Here is a 20,409-nt window from a genome sequence, read left to right as displayed (position 1 = left end):
AGAGGATTCCAAAGGCTTAGCTTGTCAAGGAATCTCTCTTCTCAAACCACGTTTAAAAGCACACATGAAAGTGCTGGAAGAGAGAATTCTAGATGTGGCAGACAATCAGAGATCCCACTAGGTTTGAGACATCTGGCATCAGTTGAAATCCATCACATTTCATTTGGGGATCAAAGCCTGCTGTTAAGTCTATCACAGGTTGAAATAGTAGATCCTGAACAGCCTTTTCATCCCAATGCAAATTAACCCTTTTTCCTTGACCAGAGAAACAGCTCCTTTTCATTACTGACTCCAATCATATGTGCTTGTCAAGCTATGCCCTCTAGTACTATGTTTCAGCTGAAATTTTAGTAGCATTATGAACTTTTTATTATAAATCAAAAGTGCTCCCTCCCAGCCACCAGGCCCTGTGCTGCGTGAGCTCCAAAGCCACTCTGAGACAGAGCTTGTGGCACCATCTGTAATGCAGATAAATTCCTGAAGGGAAGAAAAATGTTGCATAAAGGTAATGCCTTATAAAATAAGGGCCTTGTTACTCTGTTAAAACCATGGCTCAGACCTGCTACTTTGGCTAAGTAGAAGACAACTATGGGAAAGTGACTCAGCTGAATTAGACATAGAAAAACAAGTTATATAAGCATTACATGTTCACATTGTGGTGTATTGTGGTTGGTTGAATTATGTTTGTTCTGATTTAAAACTAGGTAATTGATAAAGGCCTAACTGCTTTAAAAGGCCTGGGTTTTGCAGTACAGGGGCTCTCCTTTGCACCTGCCTGGGGACTCTGCATTGCTGTGCCTCATACAGAAAAATTTTACACACCTCTGTGTTCAAGAGCCCCAGTGCACAGCAGCCAGCTGTGCTCTCCTGCTAAAGGGATTTGCCACATTCTGAAAAGTCAAAGCTGAGCATCAGGTGTGTATTTGTGATACCTGTGTGTGAGTTCTGAGACACGATGATGAATCCTTGCATTTTGGCAAATTAGCTACAGAGAACTTTGGGGTAGGGAATGAGGATACTTCAGTAACAGAGGAGAAATCAATTACATGTACCTTTCTTTGAATTCCTCAAATCACTTGTGGTCCCTACTGGCAAGAAAGTTAAGTGAAGCAAGAGGTTTTACTGTTCCCTTCACAGGGAGGGAGCTTCATCACAGTAAAGAAATATTCACATGCTCAGAGGGAGTACACATGGCTCCTAATAATAAGCAAAGTTGGTAGGAAGTCATGAAAGTTAAACTCAAACCCAAGCAGAGCTGAAAGAGCCAAGTGAAAAATTCATGATTATGTCAGTGCTGTGGTACTTGCAACTGATAATTTGAGAATGCAAGGAACTGGGCTGGGATGTAAAAATCACCTTACTAACAGCAAACAAGCACTTGCAGAGCAAGATATCAATAGGAAGGCTACAAAGATCAAGTCTGATATTTGAGCTCAGATTGTTTATGACCACCATGTACAATGATTTAGGATTAGCAGCAAACATTCAGATGTAAAATTGACACATAAAATGACAGTATTTGATCCTCACCTGCAGAAATACCACTGATGAACCTATCCACATAATTCCTGAAAATGTATGACACATTAATTAACAGAAAAGTCTTTCTGGCCCATTTTCTGGCCAGCAAGCTCAATTTTTATTTATGAGACTTCTTGTCTAACCATCAGCTCAAGCAAATGATTAAAGCAGGAAACTACCCACAATCATTTTATTCTCACAATACTCTAACACTAATAAATTCTAAAACACACTGAGGACAGTCAGTGAAGGAGGAAGATCTGCCCCTTATCAAACATGTTCATAAAAAGCCGGGGTTACAAATGAGGGTTTTATTTGGGCTCCCTGCATAGCCCAGGGAACTCTGCCTCTAGGAACCACACAAAGCCTCTCTCCCATGATTCCAGTGCCTGGATCACGGTTCCTGTTGGAACAACATGCACAAGTTACTCAAGCAGCTTTTCTGGGCAGTTCCACCTCTCGAGCAGCCCCAGCGTCTCCAATTACCTCTGCATAACCCGAAGGCCCTGCCACAGCTCCCGTTTTGAAGGAGGAAGTTGCCATGTAATCTCTTTGGGAATGTTGTACACATCTGTCAGCAGGGACAAGATGCTCTGGCTCCTGACAGATGCATTTGTAAGCCTTCAGACAGCAACCCAAAAGTGATCCATTTGTGGAAGAGAGGATCTATCCATCTTGTACTTTAACTACTTCCTCGCTGCCTTTTTAATGCCAGGGAGGGGTTTTCCCCAAGGTGATGCACTAATTCAGTTTGTATTAGCTCTAAGATGAAGTTTCCAAGCCAGTCAGCCAGGGCCAAAGGTAATAAAAAGTGACATGATTTAATTACTTCTGTTACAGTTGTTCAGCAATGAAGGAAGGCGTGACATGAAGGCCTAATTAATTAAGTAAAATTGGTTTCTGGTCAGAAGGCAAGACCAGTGAAGTAACTGGATTGAATGAAGAACTATCACCTTTATCCAACTGCACCATTGTGATACATTACTAACACTTGACATTTTTGTTGTGATCCTTCTCATTGATATTTTACAAAAGTGTTTTGACTTGCAGTCAAGATTAAAGCTTCAACAAAATCTGCAATAAACTTTCTGTGATGCAGCTTCACTGTTCCTCACATTTGCTAGAAGTCAGTTAAATTAGTATTCCCTGGAATGTGTGGAACTGCACAAGTGAGTTCACAGATTTTCTTCAAGAATACAGGCTTGACAGACACAGAAGACTGGAAACGTTTGGGATCACTGTAATGGAAGCAATAATTCTGCTTGTCCAGAACTGGGGGAGCTGACAAACAGCCCATCTCTGGAAGCAGCTCCCTCTGGAAAGCACAGCTGCAGGTGGGAGCTCAGAACATCCCTGACAGTGCAAGGCCCCAAAACTGTTGCTGCATGTCCTGCACGAATATGGAGCATTTCCATATTCACATTCTTGCCCTGCTTCAGGATCCCTCTCTCCCGCTGGGGAGGGTTTGGCCCTGGCAGTGTGTGCAGGGAGTGTGAGGAAGCTGCAGGAGCTGCGCCCCCAGTCTCAGGAACACAGCAAGGAAAAGCAAGACTGAAACACAGTCCGAGTTTAACTGGAATGCACATTTCTCTGGGACAGAGCTGGAACTCGAGAGCTCCAAGGCTTCTCCTTTAGCCCCAGCCCTGTGGAACAATTCCCAGCAGCCATGGCACCCATCGGTGCAGGTTCTAGAGTGAGATTTGGAAGCATTTGCACAATTACGCTGGTCATAATTCAAACTCTGTTTTGTGTCTGTCGTTATAGGTCATTGTTGGCCAGATGGAAAATATTACGGAAAAAGGATTGCAACTAAATCAATGGGCTGTAGAGTGCTGCCAAAAGGCCCCAGGCTAACTACAAGCAGATTTGCAGGCAGTCTCTGCTCCGGCACAAGGCGGGATCTGGCACATCCTCTGCCCTGCCTAACAGCAGGAGGGCACGGGGCCAGCTGAGAGCAGCTACTGTGCCAAACAGACTGTGCAGGCCTTGCTGCTTGAATGCTTCCACAGAAAGGCAAAATCCATGGGCTCCTGTAAACAACTCCCTGTACTTCTGCCTGCTACTAACTCACAAGTGGGATAACTTCATCCCACTACAACATTCATGCAAGTACACAGCTCAGCCTTGGTACCAGAATCAACAAAGAAATAAATAAACACCAGTGTTAAAGGACAACACTCCAACTTTCAACTAAGAATAATGATGTGTATGTGCACATACATAGTAAAACAGAAAATCAGCATCTTTACTGCGATGCCAAGCACTGTATGGGCATTGTTTGCAACCCATAATTTACAAGCAGGGAGAGACTAAAGTTGGAGTATTGAAAATTTGACTTTTAATATTTATTTAAAATATCAGTACTTCCCAGGACATACCATTTTTTTTTGTACAGCTCATGAGCAGTTGGGTTTATCTAGATGTTCTGAGGGAAAAAACATCTTCCTAATATCACCCAAATAACTTCTTATGAACTCAGCATCTGAGTGCAGCCAGCCATGCCTGCAGATAAAACTTCAAACTCACTAGATGGAAATAAATATTTTCTGTTTCTAGTGGACAGAAAGAGAAAAAATGATAGAAACAGGAGATCTGGTTTGAACATCACCAGCTGGTCATACAGAGTAAAGCTTCTGTAGCAAAGACTTCAAATCCCCTACTCCAGTCATAAGGCATTATTAGCTTATTTAAATTACTATTATCTTATTTAAAGATACTTGAGCAAGAGAAGATACTAGGCCTTACAGGCTTTCTGGAAGAAGTTTCTAGACTCTACAAAATGGTAAATGGCAGAGATGAAAATGGAAGACAACAAATGAGCAGATGTAATACAAAATTCTATTCTTCTTTTCCTGGAATAGTAGTTTCAAACAGCTCATCCCTATCTTGTAAAACTTGTAAGGGCAATAATGGAAAAACCACAGGAAGTTTAGAAAAGCTATACTGGAGACAGCATATCAGGAAGAAGAAACACAAAGCAGATAGCTAAATTTAATTGATGTCAAGCTCCCTCTTCACTAGGTTCATCACTTTTCCATATATATTCTGACAAGCAACTGAAAATAAGAGCCAGTGTCTGTTTAAGCGAATCAGCAGGGGTAAAAACCCTAAACTTTTGAGATGTAAACTGTTTTATAAACATGTCAAGTTAAGGCAGAATGCCTGCAGCACCCGGAGCCCCTCCGGCCCTGCACACGCCCTCGGGGCGTTCGCACATTTTCTGAGCCACTTCAGCTCAATTTCCTGTCACCCAGCACGGAAAGTCGCCCTGGTTTGCTACAGTTACAGCTTGTAACAAACACCAGTTTCTGTGAAAGAAGGTCAGGCCACAGCTCTGAGTCCTGCCTGCCCTCTCCTCTTTTCTCTGTAAGGCCCATGCAAAGGAACTGAGGAATCTCTGCTCTCCAGCTCTCAGTGACAGTCAGTGCAAGTGCTGAAGCCGCTGCTAAAAAAATAATAATGAAAAAAAAAAATCTATGAAGGCATCAGAGGCTCAACAGCAACATTTTCATTAGGTACAATTCTGTTGTAGTGTTGAATCAGAGATCCAATTGCCCATGATTTATACATGTATTTTGTGGCCTTTGCCATGTCTAACAGAAGCAGTTTGCCATTTGCTTTCATCTCCCAAGCATTTTAAGTAGAACAGGGATTCCAGGGTCGATACACCTCAAGGACCAAACAGACTGTCCAAAAAGTGTTCCAAGCATTTCCAGCCATTACCAAACATCTTCTGCAAGGCTTCAAAGAATCATATAGATACATATGGAAACAAAACATTGATTTTGGCCAAATCAATGAAAAGGGAAAATTCTAGAAGACAACAGGACAATTACTATAAAACAAGCCCCACCACAAACACTCCTCCCCCAGAGGAGGTACCAGCAGGGCTGTGGGGCTGGGATTTTTCCCTCCCCAGCAGGGCTGTGGGGTCGGTCCCTGCCCCAGTAAATCCCTGGGGGCTGTGAGGTCGGTCCCGGGGGCCTGCAGGCACGGCACTGCCCGGGGCTCTGGGCAGGGCAGGGCAGCCCCGGCGCTGTCTGTGTGTCTGTCTGTGTGTCTGTGTGTCTGTCCCATGGCTCAGGGCCCTGCCAGTTGGCACGCCCGGGCCAGGAAGCTGTCAGTTCCAATCAGGGCCCGGCCCTGCAGCCCTATTAAAGAAGTCTTGCTGGTTAAGGGGCGGCCACTGTTTCCAAAGCATGGGAAAAAAAAAAAAAAAAAAGGGGGGGGGGGCTCTGCTTTCCTTAGATTTGAGCTGGCAACTTTCACTGACTGGAGTTTTCAAGGAGCTATGAATGAGCCTAACAAAGGAGTTCTGTGGCTAGTTTCTGGCTGAAATCCATGTCAACAGTTTTTAAGGTCACAGGTCACACTAACTAACATTTATTCCCAGCAGACCCCGCTCTAAACACAAGCTGTAAGTAGTACAAATTTGGAATTTTTCTGTAATCCCTTGAGATATTCCTGATCCTTCCACATGTTTCTGCTCAATTAAAAACAATTCTCACTTTGCACCACAAGAGAGGCCCCTGCTCAGAAATCTTATTCTGTCCTAAGAATAAATGGACAAAGACTGCAATCAAAGGGAAGGAAAGGGGGGAGGAGAGGAACTCACAACAAATCACACCAAAAACCTCAAATAACTCCATACAGAATCACATTCAGTTAGTTACATTTTCTGCCATCTGTCACAAACTATTATGGATTCATTTCTTTTTATCTTAGAAAAAGAGTGGTGCAGAGCTCAGCTATTTTGGCCGAGAGGGATTTCCACACAAATGTTTCTGCATTTCACTTCAAAAGAATGATTTCAGTTTGGGTACAAAACCTGAATAACCCAACAAAAACTTCAAATTCAGTAAAATTCAGTTGCACATGGGATCTTTGCAAACCATCAACTTTGCCCAGAAGTCTGTGAACCAAAGCAAAACTACATAAACTTGGGTTTGCTTTTGTTTTCTTTCTAAATAAAAGACCAGAGCTCTTCACTAAACCCAGAACTACCTACACTTTTCTCTCTCAAAAGCCCACGTGAAATCTGAGGCAAAATATGAGTATAACACTAAAAATTTGACCTCTTAATGTATAGCTATTAGGATTTATCCCATTACAGCTGAAATCCTGAAATCCTTAAATAAAGTCTCAGAAAGAAAAGACATTTGGGTGTGAAAATCCCAAATTAGAACACAGAATTTGATGACTGGACATCAGCTCTTGCTCTACTTTAAAGAAAATAATTCAAAAGCACACTTTAAGTTTTGTACTACATTTCATTGAAAACAGTAGTCTGGAATTCCAATTTCCCTGGGACACGTGGTTGTGTCATGAGAACTCACTTGGGCTCAGAACTCAAACCCTCTGGGCTCTGTCCCTCACCTGGGCTCACCCCAGCAGAGTCTATCCCTCACCTGGGCTCACCCCAGCGGGCTCTGTCCCTCACCTGGGCTCACCCCAGCAGGCTCTGTCTCTCACCCGGGCTCACCCCAGCACGGTCTGTTCCTCACCTGGGCTCACCCCAGCGGGCTCTGTCTCTCACCTGGGCCGTACCTGCGCCCCCGCGCGCCCTCTGCTGGCGCCGCCGCCGCAGCGCAGCCGCTCGGGGTCACCCAGCCGGGCCCCGCAGCTTCACCTCGAGAGACAACACCGGGGCAGGGAAGGGGAGCCCGAGAAGAGAGGCACGTTCGACACTGAATAGAGCGGCTCTACATTGAAGAAAACCACAGAACAGCCGGAACAGCAGGTTTCAAAGTCATCAGAGAGTGCATCACTCTGTGTGAGCTACTACAGCAAGAAGAACGCTGTGGTAACTACCTCTAAAGCAGGTTTCTACGCAGTGTTGGTTGAAACAGTCGAAGCAGTTCCCTAACAAATGGAATTTGCCTCTCTGCTGGCCACAGGATAACCCCACTGCTACTGAACTCCAAGAGGCGCCTCACTGTGCTCTGCATCCACAGGGAAAACCTCTGGGTCACTTCAGAGCTCAAGTTCAGACCCTGAGTTCTGGCCCTCGAGTCCTGGGTCAGCTTCCAAATTTGCTTCCAGAGCATTGCAGAATTTTTTTAAGGACTCTCTGAGTGAAAAGAGTTTCTTTTTTTCTGCTGTTCCTCTTCAATAACTGGTCTAAATATGTGATGATTTTCCACCTCCAAACCATTTTACCACAGCCAGACCCATAAAATCCCTGATAAGCCTGTGAATATCATCTTTAGTAATAAACACCAGCACTTAGTTCTTGTACTGTTGCTGAGCATAGGAAAGAATACTTGAAGCTTGCTGCCATCTAATCTGTAATTTAAAAACAATTAAACAAACATTCTTTTCATCCCCATTTGCTTTTATTTATCATTCTCCCAATTTTCAGCATGTTTCCCCCCACCTATTCACCATACACCATCCTTTAGTACATAAAGAACACTGAGAAAATTCTCATCAATAATGGGAGCTGCAGTCCTGGGGATGGAGGAAGTGATTTCATGTATTGCTGATTTACACTGCCTGTTATCCTCTAAGACTTGCATGAACTTGCATTAATGATGAACTTTCTTTTTCTCATCAGTGCACAGGAGAAAGAAGCAACAGGAAGGAAGTGAAGAGTCCCAATTCATCCATTGTGGTTGGGTTTTTCTGGTTATGAGTTGAAGCAGAAGGCATTTAACTACAACAGAACTCCTCCATTTCTTCTTGGCACTCACTCAGCATAAGGGAGCTGACAGCAAAGCACTCTTATCCAGGAGGGATCAAGAAGGGACCCAGACTATTCCTCATTCAGATTTTCTTTTTAAAACTGTGTTTCTGCTTTAATTTGACATTAATCAGACAAAGCTACCCTCTGTAAGCAGACACTGCCCACATGAGACTGAGGGAATCAGCACCTGACTGCAGAGGGGAGCAGCTCTGTGGGAAGAACTGGGAAACACCTTCCTGCCTGCAGGATCCAGGCCCTGCTGCTGGACTGCCAGAGCTAATAATAGCTCAAGAGACTGCTACAGCAAAGACAGAATGAAAGATACTGAGCAAACACCTGTCACTCTGCCTCCCACTCAATTCATTAGGAATTTGGGTAGATCTTACACCAATTTCTCCAAATATTAAGCTCCCATTCCATAGCATTGTTGTGTGCAGCCCTCTGCATGGAGAGGTGATTTTCTTGTATTTTGCAATATCCCCCCCGGAATGCTGCAGAGGGGCACAGCCAGTCAGACACAACCAGGGTGCCCCACACAGACAAAGAGAAGTTCCTCTGTCCTCACCCTGGTTGCGGCCCATGCAAAGCCAGCCAGGGATGGCCCTGACACACGTGTCCAGCTGCTCACAGAGCAGTGTCCTCATTTGAGAGGCCTCAGTCTCAACTGTGCTGTCACCTCCCTGCCTGTTGTCAGTCACCTCTGTGCTGGCTTTACCTGACCTACTGCTCCTAAACTTCCGATTCCTCGTGAACACACAAAAAGCAGGAAGTAAAAGACAGGCAATTCTTAAATTTGTTTAAAACAAGACAGAACATTTGCCATATGAAAATCTTCAATCCATGGAAATTCTTAATGGAACTATAATATTGGTAGACATCAAAATTGATTTTACTGGCATCATTTCCTGTGGCAAATATAAATAAAAAATTCTGGACTGTATTCCAACATGGCTGTGGGAGGTTATCAAAAACTACTCTGACAGAGCCTCTTGGCCCGTTTTCTGTGAAATGCATATTTGCAGCTTCCACTGACAGTCTTTATTATGCCAAACTTCACAAAACTCTCAACAGGACAGAGGAAAGCTCACACATACAAACTTGGGGGCTGTGGAGAGCATCAGTGACATTCTCTCAGTTACCAACAGATGTTTTGTTAATAAAACTTGCATGTACAAACGTCCACAAAATGTCTTAACAAGATCAGCTGTGACAGCTAAAGATAACAGCTGCCATCATGCTATGTCATATCAAATTACTGCAGAGAGACTTTTTTTCTATGTTGTTAACTCCAGAACGTTGAATACAAACAAATACAGTTATCTACAGAGGAACTCCAAGTGCAAGGGATTTTGCACCACTTGTGCAGAAGAGCAGTGACTTTGAGGACCAGATAGGGAAATAATTCTGAACAGCTGGAAGTGGTAATTGCAGTGTAACTGCAAAGTCAAACACTGCTCCTGCAGTGAGCCAGAAGCCAAACCACAGACCTACCTTAAGATACAGAAGCAGCTCTTGGCCCCCGAAGATAAGCGACAGAACCCAAACCTCTGCTTGCTGTCAATGTCTGTGAGCACAAACGTGAAGTTCTGCCCAACTTGGTTAATGGCATGGCTGCAAAGAGAGAGCAGGAGAGAAAAATTACTGCTGAGCTAACTCTGTGTCAAGTATCACATCCAAGTCATTGAACTTATAACATTTCCTCTTTCAGCAGAGTTTTTTTGAGAAAGTAACTAAAAAGTATGCACCCCCCAGAACCTTAAATATGCTTGATGAGGGAGGAGAGGGGGTGTTGTGGGGGCTTTTTCCCGTTTCTTAAGTGTGGGAGGATACTAATAATGAATTTATCTTTAAAAGAAAATGGTTCTGACTATCAACCAGCAACCAACCCCATGTTCTCTCATATAACCCCAAATATTTCTAATTATAGGAAATTAAGACGTATTTCAGGTCATGTTCTAAGGGTTTTTTAGGTTTTCTGAGAACTGAGAAATCTGACATGCAGCTTTACACGTCACTCCTACCAACTTCAACAAATACCCTGGGAAATTCAAGGCCATATAACTAACAGTCACAGGCCTTAAAATATTCTCTTTTATGATGCCACATGCAAAAAACCAATTTTTTGTGGGAGAGTACACACTTAGTGCCTAGAGGAAACAAAGGAAAAACAGACTTGTAGAAATAAAAACTGGATCCAAATGGGAAAGATGTCACTGTCCAGCTTAGAAAGAAGAATCCTTCAGTGGATTCCAAACAGGAAAGGAAAAACATGCAGTGACGAACAAAAAGATATTTAAAGCATTCCAGTAGTCTGAGAATTAGCCAGTGTAAGTACTATCATCCTTCTGAAATCTAAATGTCAGCAGAGCAACTACTTCCATAAACCACATTGAGCTGCTGGGGATACCCAAAAATCCCTCACCGGTGGTGTGTTTTATCTGCAAAGCTTGGATGTAATGTTACTATGGTGATTTTAGTATGGTGTTTTAAAAGGGGATTATATGCTTAATTTTAACAAGGTTGAGAGCAGAGTGTGTGTGAGAAATAGCACTCGAGCTGACAATTAAAATTACGGAATGGGGGAAAAAACATGTTTCATTAGCAGCAGGGAGAAGCTTGTTTATTAAACAACTCAGACAAGCTGGTGAGTTCCTCCAGAGCAAACCTAGGGAGTCCTGCATTCACGCGACCTGAAGAAACCAAACCTTGCTGACAGGTCTTGCTCCAGTTTCGGTGCCAGATCTTCACAGGGAAGGAAAAACTTCCCAACATAAAAAGTATTCTTCCAAAGATTTTAATATCAACCCTTCAGATTCACAGCTCTGCTTTCCAATGGGCAGCAGGTCTATTTAGAGCCTCACGGGATGGAAGCAGCACAAATCTCATCTCTAACGGGGCAGACAGAAGTTAGGGCTGGAGGAGAAGTGATTTCCATAAAATTCCCCCCAGCACCTACACCTGACTGACACAATCCTGGCAGGGAGCAGGACCAAGGAGCAGCCCTGCACTCCTGCAGCTGGAGAACAGTCTCTGCCTCATTCCACCACCACAAGAGCAGAGAACTCCTGGTCCACTGCCTGCAGGAATGGCCGACCAGCCCCTGGGGTTCTGACCAGTGGCCACAAGACATGAATAGAATCAATGTGAACAGAACGGAGTGTCTGTGCCACTGAGAGCCAGAACCTTCAGTGCCACCACTATGTTTTTACGTGCAGAAGGAGCACAAGCATCTCCCTCAGCTGCCACAGCCTGAGCCTGGGGTGTGCTCTGCCTCCAGCAGTGTGGGAAGTCCATTCTCCACCTGAAATTATTAAGTACGCTCTGGGTGACAATGTCTCCTTTATCTTCAAACTGGTTGGCTTACAGTCTTTCAGTGACAGTCTGTGATATTCAGACAAACAAGTGGATCCAGAAATGGGAATCATTTTTCATTATGTTCTCATTTGCACCCCATATGGGTTTTCAGCGTTCTATCTTTCAAAATGTTATATTGCTGAGGAAAACCAAAAACAACAAAGCAAACAAAACCCCTAGGTACAATAAATCTACACACAGAAAGCATAAATATTTCTAGTAGAAACAAATACATGAGAAAAATGTATGAGTATTTCCCTGCTTCCACCCCTCAGGAAATGAAAAGGATGAGCAGTAAACCAGGGATTCCAAATCCTAAAATGAGAAAAAGACTTGCAGCAGTTTAATCACAGTAAAGGTCAATTCCTTCAACCCAAACTGTTCTGCATCTCAGCTGATGAAGACAAGTCATTCTGACCAATTAAGTGATGCTCAGAGATGATATCAGCACTGGTGCAGTGTTTCAAAATTTCAGTTGTTGTTCTTTTCAAGAAACCATCACAAATAACTCACAGTTAATACAAAACTAAAAAAGTTCTATAGTTTCCTAAATTACAGGAAGTAAATATTCTCAGATCTTCTCACATTCACTTTATAATTTCCTCCTCAAAATCAGAAGTCACCTTAGGTAGCTGTCAAGTAAAGCACCAACATTCCAGCAACATCAAGAGGCCTTTAAATGCAAAGCATTTCATGAATTGTTCCACCCAAATTTTGGCAATTAAGAAATAAAATGCAAAAGCAGACAAAGTTTTGATATTAATATGCATATTTGACAATTCCTACCCAAGCATTTTCCATGGAAGCATTGTGCAGAAGTTAAACAGAATGCCCTCACAGTGCTGCCACCAAACAACTCCAACTTTTAAAACTTCTTTTTGTTTCATGGTGCCCATAAAAACCCCAGGAAAAAGTAATTCTGAGACTATAATTTGCACTCAGGTGCTTTAAGTCCCAGTCACACAGACAGAACACTATGAATGGTATGGCTTTTATTTTCTACAGGGGTTTTATTGACAAGCTTATTTTCTTGTAAAGTTTGAAAAGCTAACAATACCTGTCCACATAGAAGGGGAAACAAAACTTGGTCAGAGTCTGTAGAACTTCCTGTAGAGAAAGAGAGAGAGAGAAAAAAAGATAATTTATACATCTATGGGGACCAATAAATCTAATATTAACCACATCACACAATTTCACAACTTTGCCCTGAAGAAATAAGAGACAGATGAAGAAATATGGGCTTTATCAATTACATGGAAGTAGTACCAGGCAGTCAATCATGTGAAATAATAAACATGATCAAACTTCATTAAAAATGAAAAATTAATCAAGATTCACACATGGGCAGGCAGCAGGAGCCATCCAGCAATTCTCCAAAGAGGAGGAGGAGGTTGGGTTGTTGAGTGTTAACACCTCTCTGGGGACAGTCCCTACCCTGACCATATGGATGGAGTGAATAACACCAAACCACATGGGCCTGGCCTGGCAGGACCACTTCTGCTGGCACAGCTTTTGACTGTTACCTAGGAACAGGGGCTGGGGGATTAGAGAATACCTCCTAACATCAGCAAGATAAATAACAAAAGATGAAGCCAATAGGTCTCATAGCAGGAATGTTTAATGTTGCCTACTGCTATTAGAAAGGAAATCTCTGAGTTAAAAGACTGATTAAAATAATGTGTTCTAAAATTGATACGGATTGTTTAACCTACAAACCATTTTCTGGAAGTTGCAAAACAGCACCACAAACAGAAAATCATTTAAGCATGAGAGCAAAGGAAAGGATGAATATGAAAAGTGAAAACAGGATCAGCAGATAAATTAATCATTTTCAACTTTACAACATCAGACAAATATAGTCACCAAAGAGGCAAAACCAAAAACATGTTAGTCCCAAAATAGTTGTGTTCACAGGCAAAAGCAAACCATTAGATCTTCAAAACCTGAGTTCTATAACCCACAAGACACCATAAGGGTCTCTCAGTCTGCAGATCTTTCCTACAGCCAATTCATTGTTCATTCTCCTTCAGTATTTCAGATCCTGAAGTGTAAATTCTATTTCTGCTTTCTGAACCCTGAACAACAAACCCTCTGATAAAATCAACACTTTGCTGACCAATAGCAATAAATTATCATCAATAACTAAATAGGTGCTTCTCGCTTCATTTATTTCTAAGCCACATGCCATCATTCCCAAATAAACGCCATCAATCTAATAACCTCTCCAGTGAAGCACAAAACATATTGACTCCCTTGCAGGAACATGTTCCTCCTGCATAATTCACACAAGCACAGCCCATCCTGAGCCGTGGTTTCAGGCTCAACTGCTCACACTCTTCTTTGGAGGTTTCTTGACAACTAAAACGTGGCAAGTTCTGAGGATTTCAGGCAAAAACAGATATGGAAACTTTGACTTCTTGACAGTTTATTGATAGATTATTTAACAACCTCCTGTTTTTAAAGAACAAGAAAGGATCTATTGAAGAATGCCATGTAGAGCAAAGACGTCTCTTCCTTTGAATTGCAGCAGGAAACTTGGAAAGGAGCTATGCAGATTGCAGAGTAAACTCTGCAGAAATCTCTATTTTGATACAAAATAATGCCTTGATAGTAAAGGTCTCATTAATATGATCGAGTTTCCCCTGGTGCAGAATCTCATTGACTTTCACAAGCTGAACAACTCCAATTGCTCAGGCACAAAAACTGCATCTGGACAAATTTTAACTACTGCACAGTGGTGCTTTGCCACTACTGAAATCTTACAGTGCAAAACGCCAAAAAACAAACAAACAAACAAAAAACCCCACAAAATAATTCTAAAATTGTGAAATTATAATATCAGGAGAAGAAAGTGTCTGTATCTTTATTGGCCTTACCAATACACATTGTCCTCAAAATAATGACTTCATTTATTTTTTCAGAAACAAAATCATACAGATACATAAAATTCTGAAACAAAACAGTGTTAGAAGACAAAGCCATAAGTCACCTCAAAATGGCAGAATATATTCTCTCCATTATTTTGATGATTTGAATAATTCCTGTAACTGCAAGTAAAACCATTCACATAATAAAATATTCAGCATCTCATCAGCATTGTGTCACTGGAGAAGTGCATTACTCAGAACTTACTCTGCACTTGCTCCTTGATATTTACAGCTTCCTAAATGCAGCAAAGGCAATATTCATGTAAACTGGCCATATATTGTCTCTGTGCTGCTCTAAACTGCCTTCTCTTTTAAAGAAAGATTTTACAGTGGTATTATTATTTGGTTTTTGCAATGTCATTGGATATAATTTGCCATTCATTATATACTAATTCTTGTCTGGCTCGATTCACAACCAAAGAAACTGAGACTAGCATAGGTTAACTGCAGACTTATTTTTCAATGGTAACTAATAAAAGAATATAAATACCCTATGTAGAATTAGTTTTTAATTAGCAAAACTGCTGATCTTTTCATGTAAGAAAAACAATTACTGGAGAACTATCTTATTTTTGCTCAAGTTGCAAGATCATTACTCTAAATATAATGCTTTTTTTTTTAATTCTTTAAATACTCCTCAGTTTGAAAGATAAGCAATACCTACATCATTCATATACAATGTCCTACCCACCCTCTATACGTGGGTTATTACTTATGACCTAGAAAATTTTTTATTTCTGTATGATTTCAGACAAGACAAAACAAAACAAAACCAAACCTAGAATCGCTCCATGTCAACATCTTATAATAATCTTTTTTTTTTTTACCCAACATGAAGCACAGAGGAAGTATCAGTAGTCTGTCTGTTTTCTTGTTTTATTCCCTTATGGCTATTTTCCTAAAGAAAAAGCTGCATAAATGCCTGTAAAGCAAAAGCCCCTAAAAAGAAGAGCAGAACCCCCCCAGCAATCCAGGACAGGCAGCTGATCAACGTAAATTACCCGGGAGCTGCCACCGGGGTCTCCAGGGGACCACACGCCAGTTTTCTGGATCAATCCCCAAGTTTATATTTTCACAAATCTTTTTACATGCAGTTTGATTTTTAACATTTTAATGAGCAAAAAGTGCATCTCCAGCAGCCAGTCACCAGAGCTAAAGTGCAGGGCATGAACCGTGTCCCGGGGGAGCCGGCGCAGCCGTGGCACCGGGGGCTGCAGCACAGGCACCACCTGGCTCCCTGTCCCAAGGTTCCAACTCTTTTCATAATCAAAACACTGCTGACATTAGAAACCCCACATGGGTTTTCTAAAATCCTTCCCAATCAATAAAGCCAGTACATAACTTATCGGAGACAACACAGAGCTCATTGATTAAGTTTGGTTTCAGCAGCAAAGTTTTCAAAATAAATGAGGCAGGAACACTCTGCTCAGCCCCTTTGTGTCACAGCCACCTCTGAAGGTGAGGCAGGCTCTGCAAGGCTCTCCTACACACACAGGACAGACTTGGAAAGCCAGGCTGGGAAATACACACAATACACACCGGGCTCGTGTCCCAAACCATCGCTCTGTTGCAACCAAACAGTAAAGAAAGCTCAACAATGCTGAAAAAATGTGCACATTCACTTGTGAATTTAATATGCAAGCTGTAGCTGAAGTCTTTTTTTATTTTTAAACCCTTCATCATATGCTCCCACTTCCAAATCAACAGACCAACTTCATATTCTCTCAAATACAGTGGGCTGCCTCACTTCTGCTCAAATGAACATCACTAACAAATATCCCACATGTAGCTGCAATTAAATAAAACTGCACTGATAAATGATGAGCAAATGGCTGGGCTAGAGAAGGATCTGCTGCAAAGTATGTGCTCCTAGAAAGATGCACAAGACACTGGATATGCAAAGGGGAACAAGAAGTGTAGGGAGAAGTTGGATAGAAAAGAAATTAAAATACCAGGAGATGTGTGAAAAATGCTGAATGATTAGGGTGTGATACTTACAGAGGAATGTGAGTCAGAGCAGAGAAACAACACACCACACAAACCAACAGGTTGGGAACTTGTAATGGAAAACCTGAGGAAAATCTGGATGAAATTGGAAGGACCACCCAGAGCAGAGACAGACCTTTAGCTGTGGATCCTGGAGGGGGGGCAGAAAGGAAGGACCCCAGAAGCCCCACAAGTATGTGTTCCAAGAGAACGGAGCATGGCCAGTGAGAGGAGTTTTCCATGGAGAAGAGATGACTCTATGATGAAAAACGTGGATTGATGTTTCATTTCCTTGCCCTTACACCAGCTTGAAGTAGGGGAGGGTTTTTCTCCCAAAGTCGCCTGCCCCTCTCTGAGGGTCAGGGCCAAACAAAATAACATCATTGCACTGAAGGTGATTGATTGTTCTCAGGAAAACACTTTTTAAACAAACAAACAAAACCTCAACACTCATATCCACAATCCTGGAAACAGGAAGACCAGGACATAAATAACATTTCCTAAGCATATTGAGGCCTGCTAGCATTTAAATATTTTAAACGTACAAAATATGTGCACAGATGGGCAACTTTTCTCCTTGCATTACTAAAAACATATTTCAAGATAAAGCTCAAAATCCCTGAATTTTTTAAACCTAATTGTGACTCTGTTTCTTAGAATTCACACCCCAAGGCCAAAGCTTTCCTGCCACCAGTCCTTCAAATCTGATTTGGACATTACACGGGAGGAGGCTCCAAGCCTCCCTGAGGTCTCACTCCTTTTACAACACTCACAAAACCAGGAGATAATGGGCCTGTGCTGAATTCTGGGCTCTGCTCAGCTCCTCTTGGGACACAGGCCTAGCAGATGTGATAAAAACTGTGTCAGAGAAGTAGCTCTAGTTTTTGCCTTAATGACAACTTCAACCTCTCAACTCATAGAACAAAAGAACAGGAACGACTATTACTTTTCTCCAGTAGAAAAAAAAAATCTGAAAGTAAAGCTGAACTAAATATTTAAGCAGTTTTTCAAAGAGATATCCTCAACAAATGTTTTTAAAATCCTTTTAGTAAAAGCAAAGATATAGTTTCATTCTGAGAGAAATAGATTTTAGCTAATAAAAAAAAAAAATCTACAGCTGCTGTTGAACTGTTGAATAATTGTTCCAGTCTTAAATCACAAAGAATTGAAAAATTATACTAACAGGCATTAAAAAAATCAGGTCCAATTATGTGCATAAACAGTGATCAATTGGTAAAGGTAAGAAGCGTCAATAGCAGAGAGCTGGAACACTGATTCAATTAAATATATTTTAAACATTTAATGACTAAACGAGGAGTATTTTCACTTGCAGATTTAGCAGAAATTAGGTGAGAACTATTAGCTGGGAAAAGATAATCACATCCTGCTCAGCCCGTAAGTCAGTTGCACAGGTACACTGCACCAAAAGCAAAGCTTTAAATCTATCCTTGGGTAAGCATTTGTTAAATATTATAATTCTGGCTTAAGATGAGTGGCCCTTTCAGCCGTCGTCTCCATCGCTCTATTCAGCTCCGAGCACATACCCACTTAATCAGCAATCATTGTTCTCTGAGGCACGACTTTGTTGTCAAGACAAGCACTGAAACCTTTAAAATATTTCAGAACTGGCATAAGAAAAAAGTGATCTTTGTCAAACAAGGACAAATTTATGCAAATCTTTTATAAACATTCACAAACATTTATTTAGCTTTTGAAATGTTGGCCTCATTTGAGAGCATGAAAATGAGGGGGAAGTAGGAAGATGCAAAGGACAGCTTAGAGGCTGGCACACTACATAAATATTCAGAAGGAAGATTATGGGATTCATGTTAGGCTGTCTTAGGTTTCTCCAAAGTCCACATAGAATACCGAAGAACAAAACTAACGAGAAGTAGAGCAGATGTTAGACAATGCACCAGCCCTCTTTTCCACACTCACTTGGCTATACTTCGATGCTTTCATTTTTTCTTTCAATATGGTCAGGTCATTCAAGGATTCTCCTATAGACTCTGTATTGTGGCTACAGCGCTATAAGCTGGACCTCTGTCAGCTTTCCAAAAGTTCCTGATGAAAAGGCATTATGCAAATTGTACCTCTCTTACTCTCTTTTCAGGAAAAAAAGCCTCCAGTATGCAGTCATCGGAGTATTGGAAGTCCCAGCCTTCATTTCTGTATGGTTGTGTTTGCCTTAGGGCCATGCTGCTTGTTTTGACAGTGGATCCCCCCAGATAGTTGGGATTAGTCGAGCTTGTTTAGATAAACTTGAAATCAAGGCCTTCTCTAGGTAGACAGCTAGATGTAGCTACTGAGTTTCCAGCTGCCTTCTGCTTTCATCCCAAAACAACTGCAGATTCACAGCAGAGATCACAGCCACAGGCTATGTCACATACATAAGTACGAAATTAAAGGCTGCTAAAAGAAGCCTTTGTAAGTCTTAGTGCTAAAATAAGGAATCTGTACTGCATAGTTTAAACAAATTATTGAAGAAGCACCAATAAAGGTCTGCAGCAGAGAGTTAACAAGACGTGCACGAAAGAAATGCTCTGTTTACATAACTGGGCAGGATCAGGCTTTGCTAATCACCACTGCCCCATCCACTGTGCAGCCTCCCCAAAATACAGCAAGGAAATACTCAGGAGCACTGTCTGCCACAACACCCAAAAAAGAGCTCTGTCAAATACAAACTTTATCATCACAGGAGACTATCGTGACAACACAGTTCCAATTACATCTTCAGTCATATACACAACCAGATCTGATCTTTGCTATAGTCAGATAATGCAAACCACAGGAATTCATTCCACTAATATAATATGTTAAAAGAGAAGGGCCAGAGCTCTAAACCAAAATTTAAACCTAAATCAAATCCCACCCATATAACTACGTAACACCTTTATAAATCTGCACTATAGCTCCAACAAGAGATAAATTTTTCATAAGGTAGGAAAAAATCCACAAACAGTTTTGACTTTTTTTAAAGATTGTAATCTCTTCTAGCTGGGTGCAAATTTTCATGTACACTTCTGCCACATCCAGGCACAACAGATGGGAAACTGAATTAAAGGAAAAATTAATCCCTAGGATGTTATCAACAAGCAACGAGAAAAAAAAAAAAAAAAGAAAAAATAGAAAGAAAAAAAACCAAACTACTTACTTCAACAAATAGTAAATATAATTAAAAATCATCTCCCATCTCTTGCTGAAGAAAAAGGATGTGCAGAAACTTGCAATCTTGGAACACTTTAAAGCCAAGAACAGAATTTTGTGTTTAAGAGGACAAGGTAAGGATTGGTCACCAACCTCTGCCTCTGTGCACAGGAGGTCTCTGGAATCACATTTCTGCCATTTCCATATTACAGAAATTCTACCATCTCTCACTGCAAAACTAAGTAATTTCACTGGAAAGGCCTTTTACGGAACTCAAAGCATTAAAAACTGTGAGAGATTAACACTAGACTTCAATTTCTTCCTGCACTGGTTACTAAAGAGAGTCCTGAATTCCCTTTGTCATTTCATATCATAAATCCCCATCAGTGCCACCCTCAGCAGGAGTAAACTACAGACTGGGAACCCAAACCAACAACTGAGCAAACACCTAATTCCTGATGAATACTGAGGAAACCAGGCCCATCAGGGCCAGTGGACTTAGAAGAAAACAGAACAACACTTTGAGAGTTGTTACCTGAAAATGAAATCTGACTGCTGAGGACACAGCTATCACAATATTATCAAATCCCAGCAGCTGCCACAACCCCTGCACTCGCCTTCTCACAGGTGTCCAACTGCTGTGCCCACGATGCTCCTCTCTGGTGTTTGAAGCTGCCACTAAGGAAGTTATTTAACACCTCCCTCAGCCAGGTAATAGCTGCCCGTTGCATGGAGGAAGTGTAACAAAACTAAACAACCATCCCAAAGGGGGCAACAGCTGACCAACTT

At 41.6% G+C, this 20,409-nt stretch overlaps 1 protein-coding gene across 3 annotated transcripts in view; it reads right to left on the bottom strand.

Annotated features, from left to right (window-relative positions):
• DENND1A (DENN domain containing 1A) overlaps positions 1-20,409 on the bottom strand; it is a 150,091-nt gene that overhangs the window by 93,098 nt on the left and 36,584 nt on the right. For all 3 annotated transcript variants that reach the window (XM_083875634.1, XM_083875632.1, XM_083875633.1), the window contains exons 4-5: positions 12,618-12,667; positions 9,698-9,817 (exon numbers count right to left, since the gene is read on the bottom strand). In XM_083875634.1, coding sequence (XP_083731760.1) covers positions 9,698-9,817; positions 12,618-12,667 — 170 coding nt within the window. The remainder of the gene's footprint in view (positions 1-9,697; positions 9,818-12,617; positions 12,668-20,409) is intronic.

The sequence above is a fragment of the Zosterops lateralis genome (genome assembly GCF_965231275.1).
Source record: "Zosterops lateralis genome assembly, chromosome: 20".
Taxonomy (NCBI): domain Eukaryota; kingdom Metazoa; phylum Chordata; class Aves; order Passeriformes; family Zosteropidae; genus Zosterops; species Zosterops lateralis.
The sequence above is the reverse complement of the archived record's forward strand: the minus strand, read 5'-3'. Positions and strand labels throughout refer to the sequence as shown.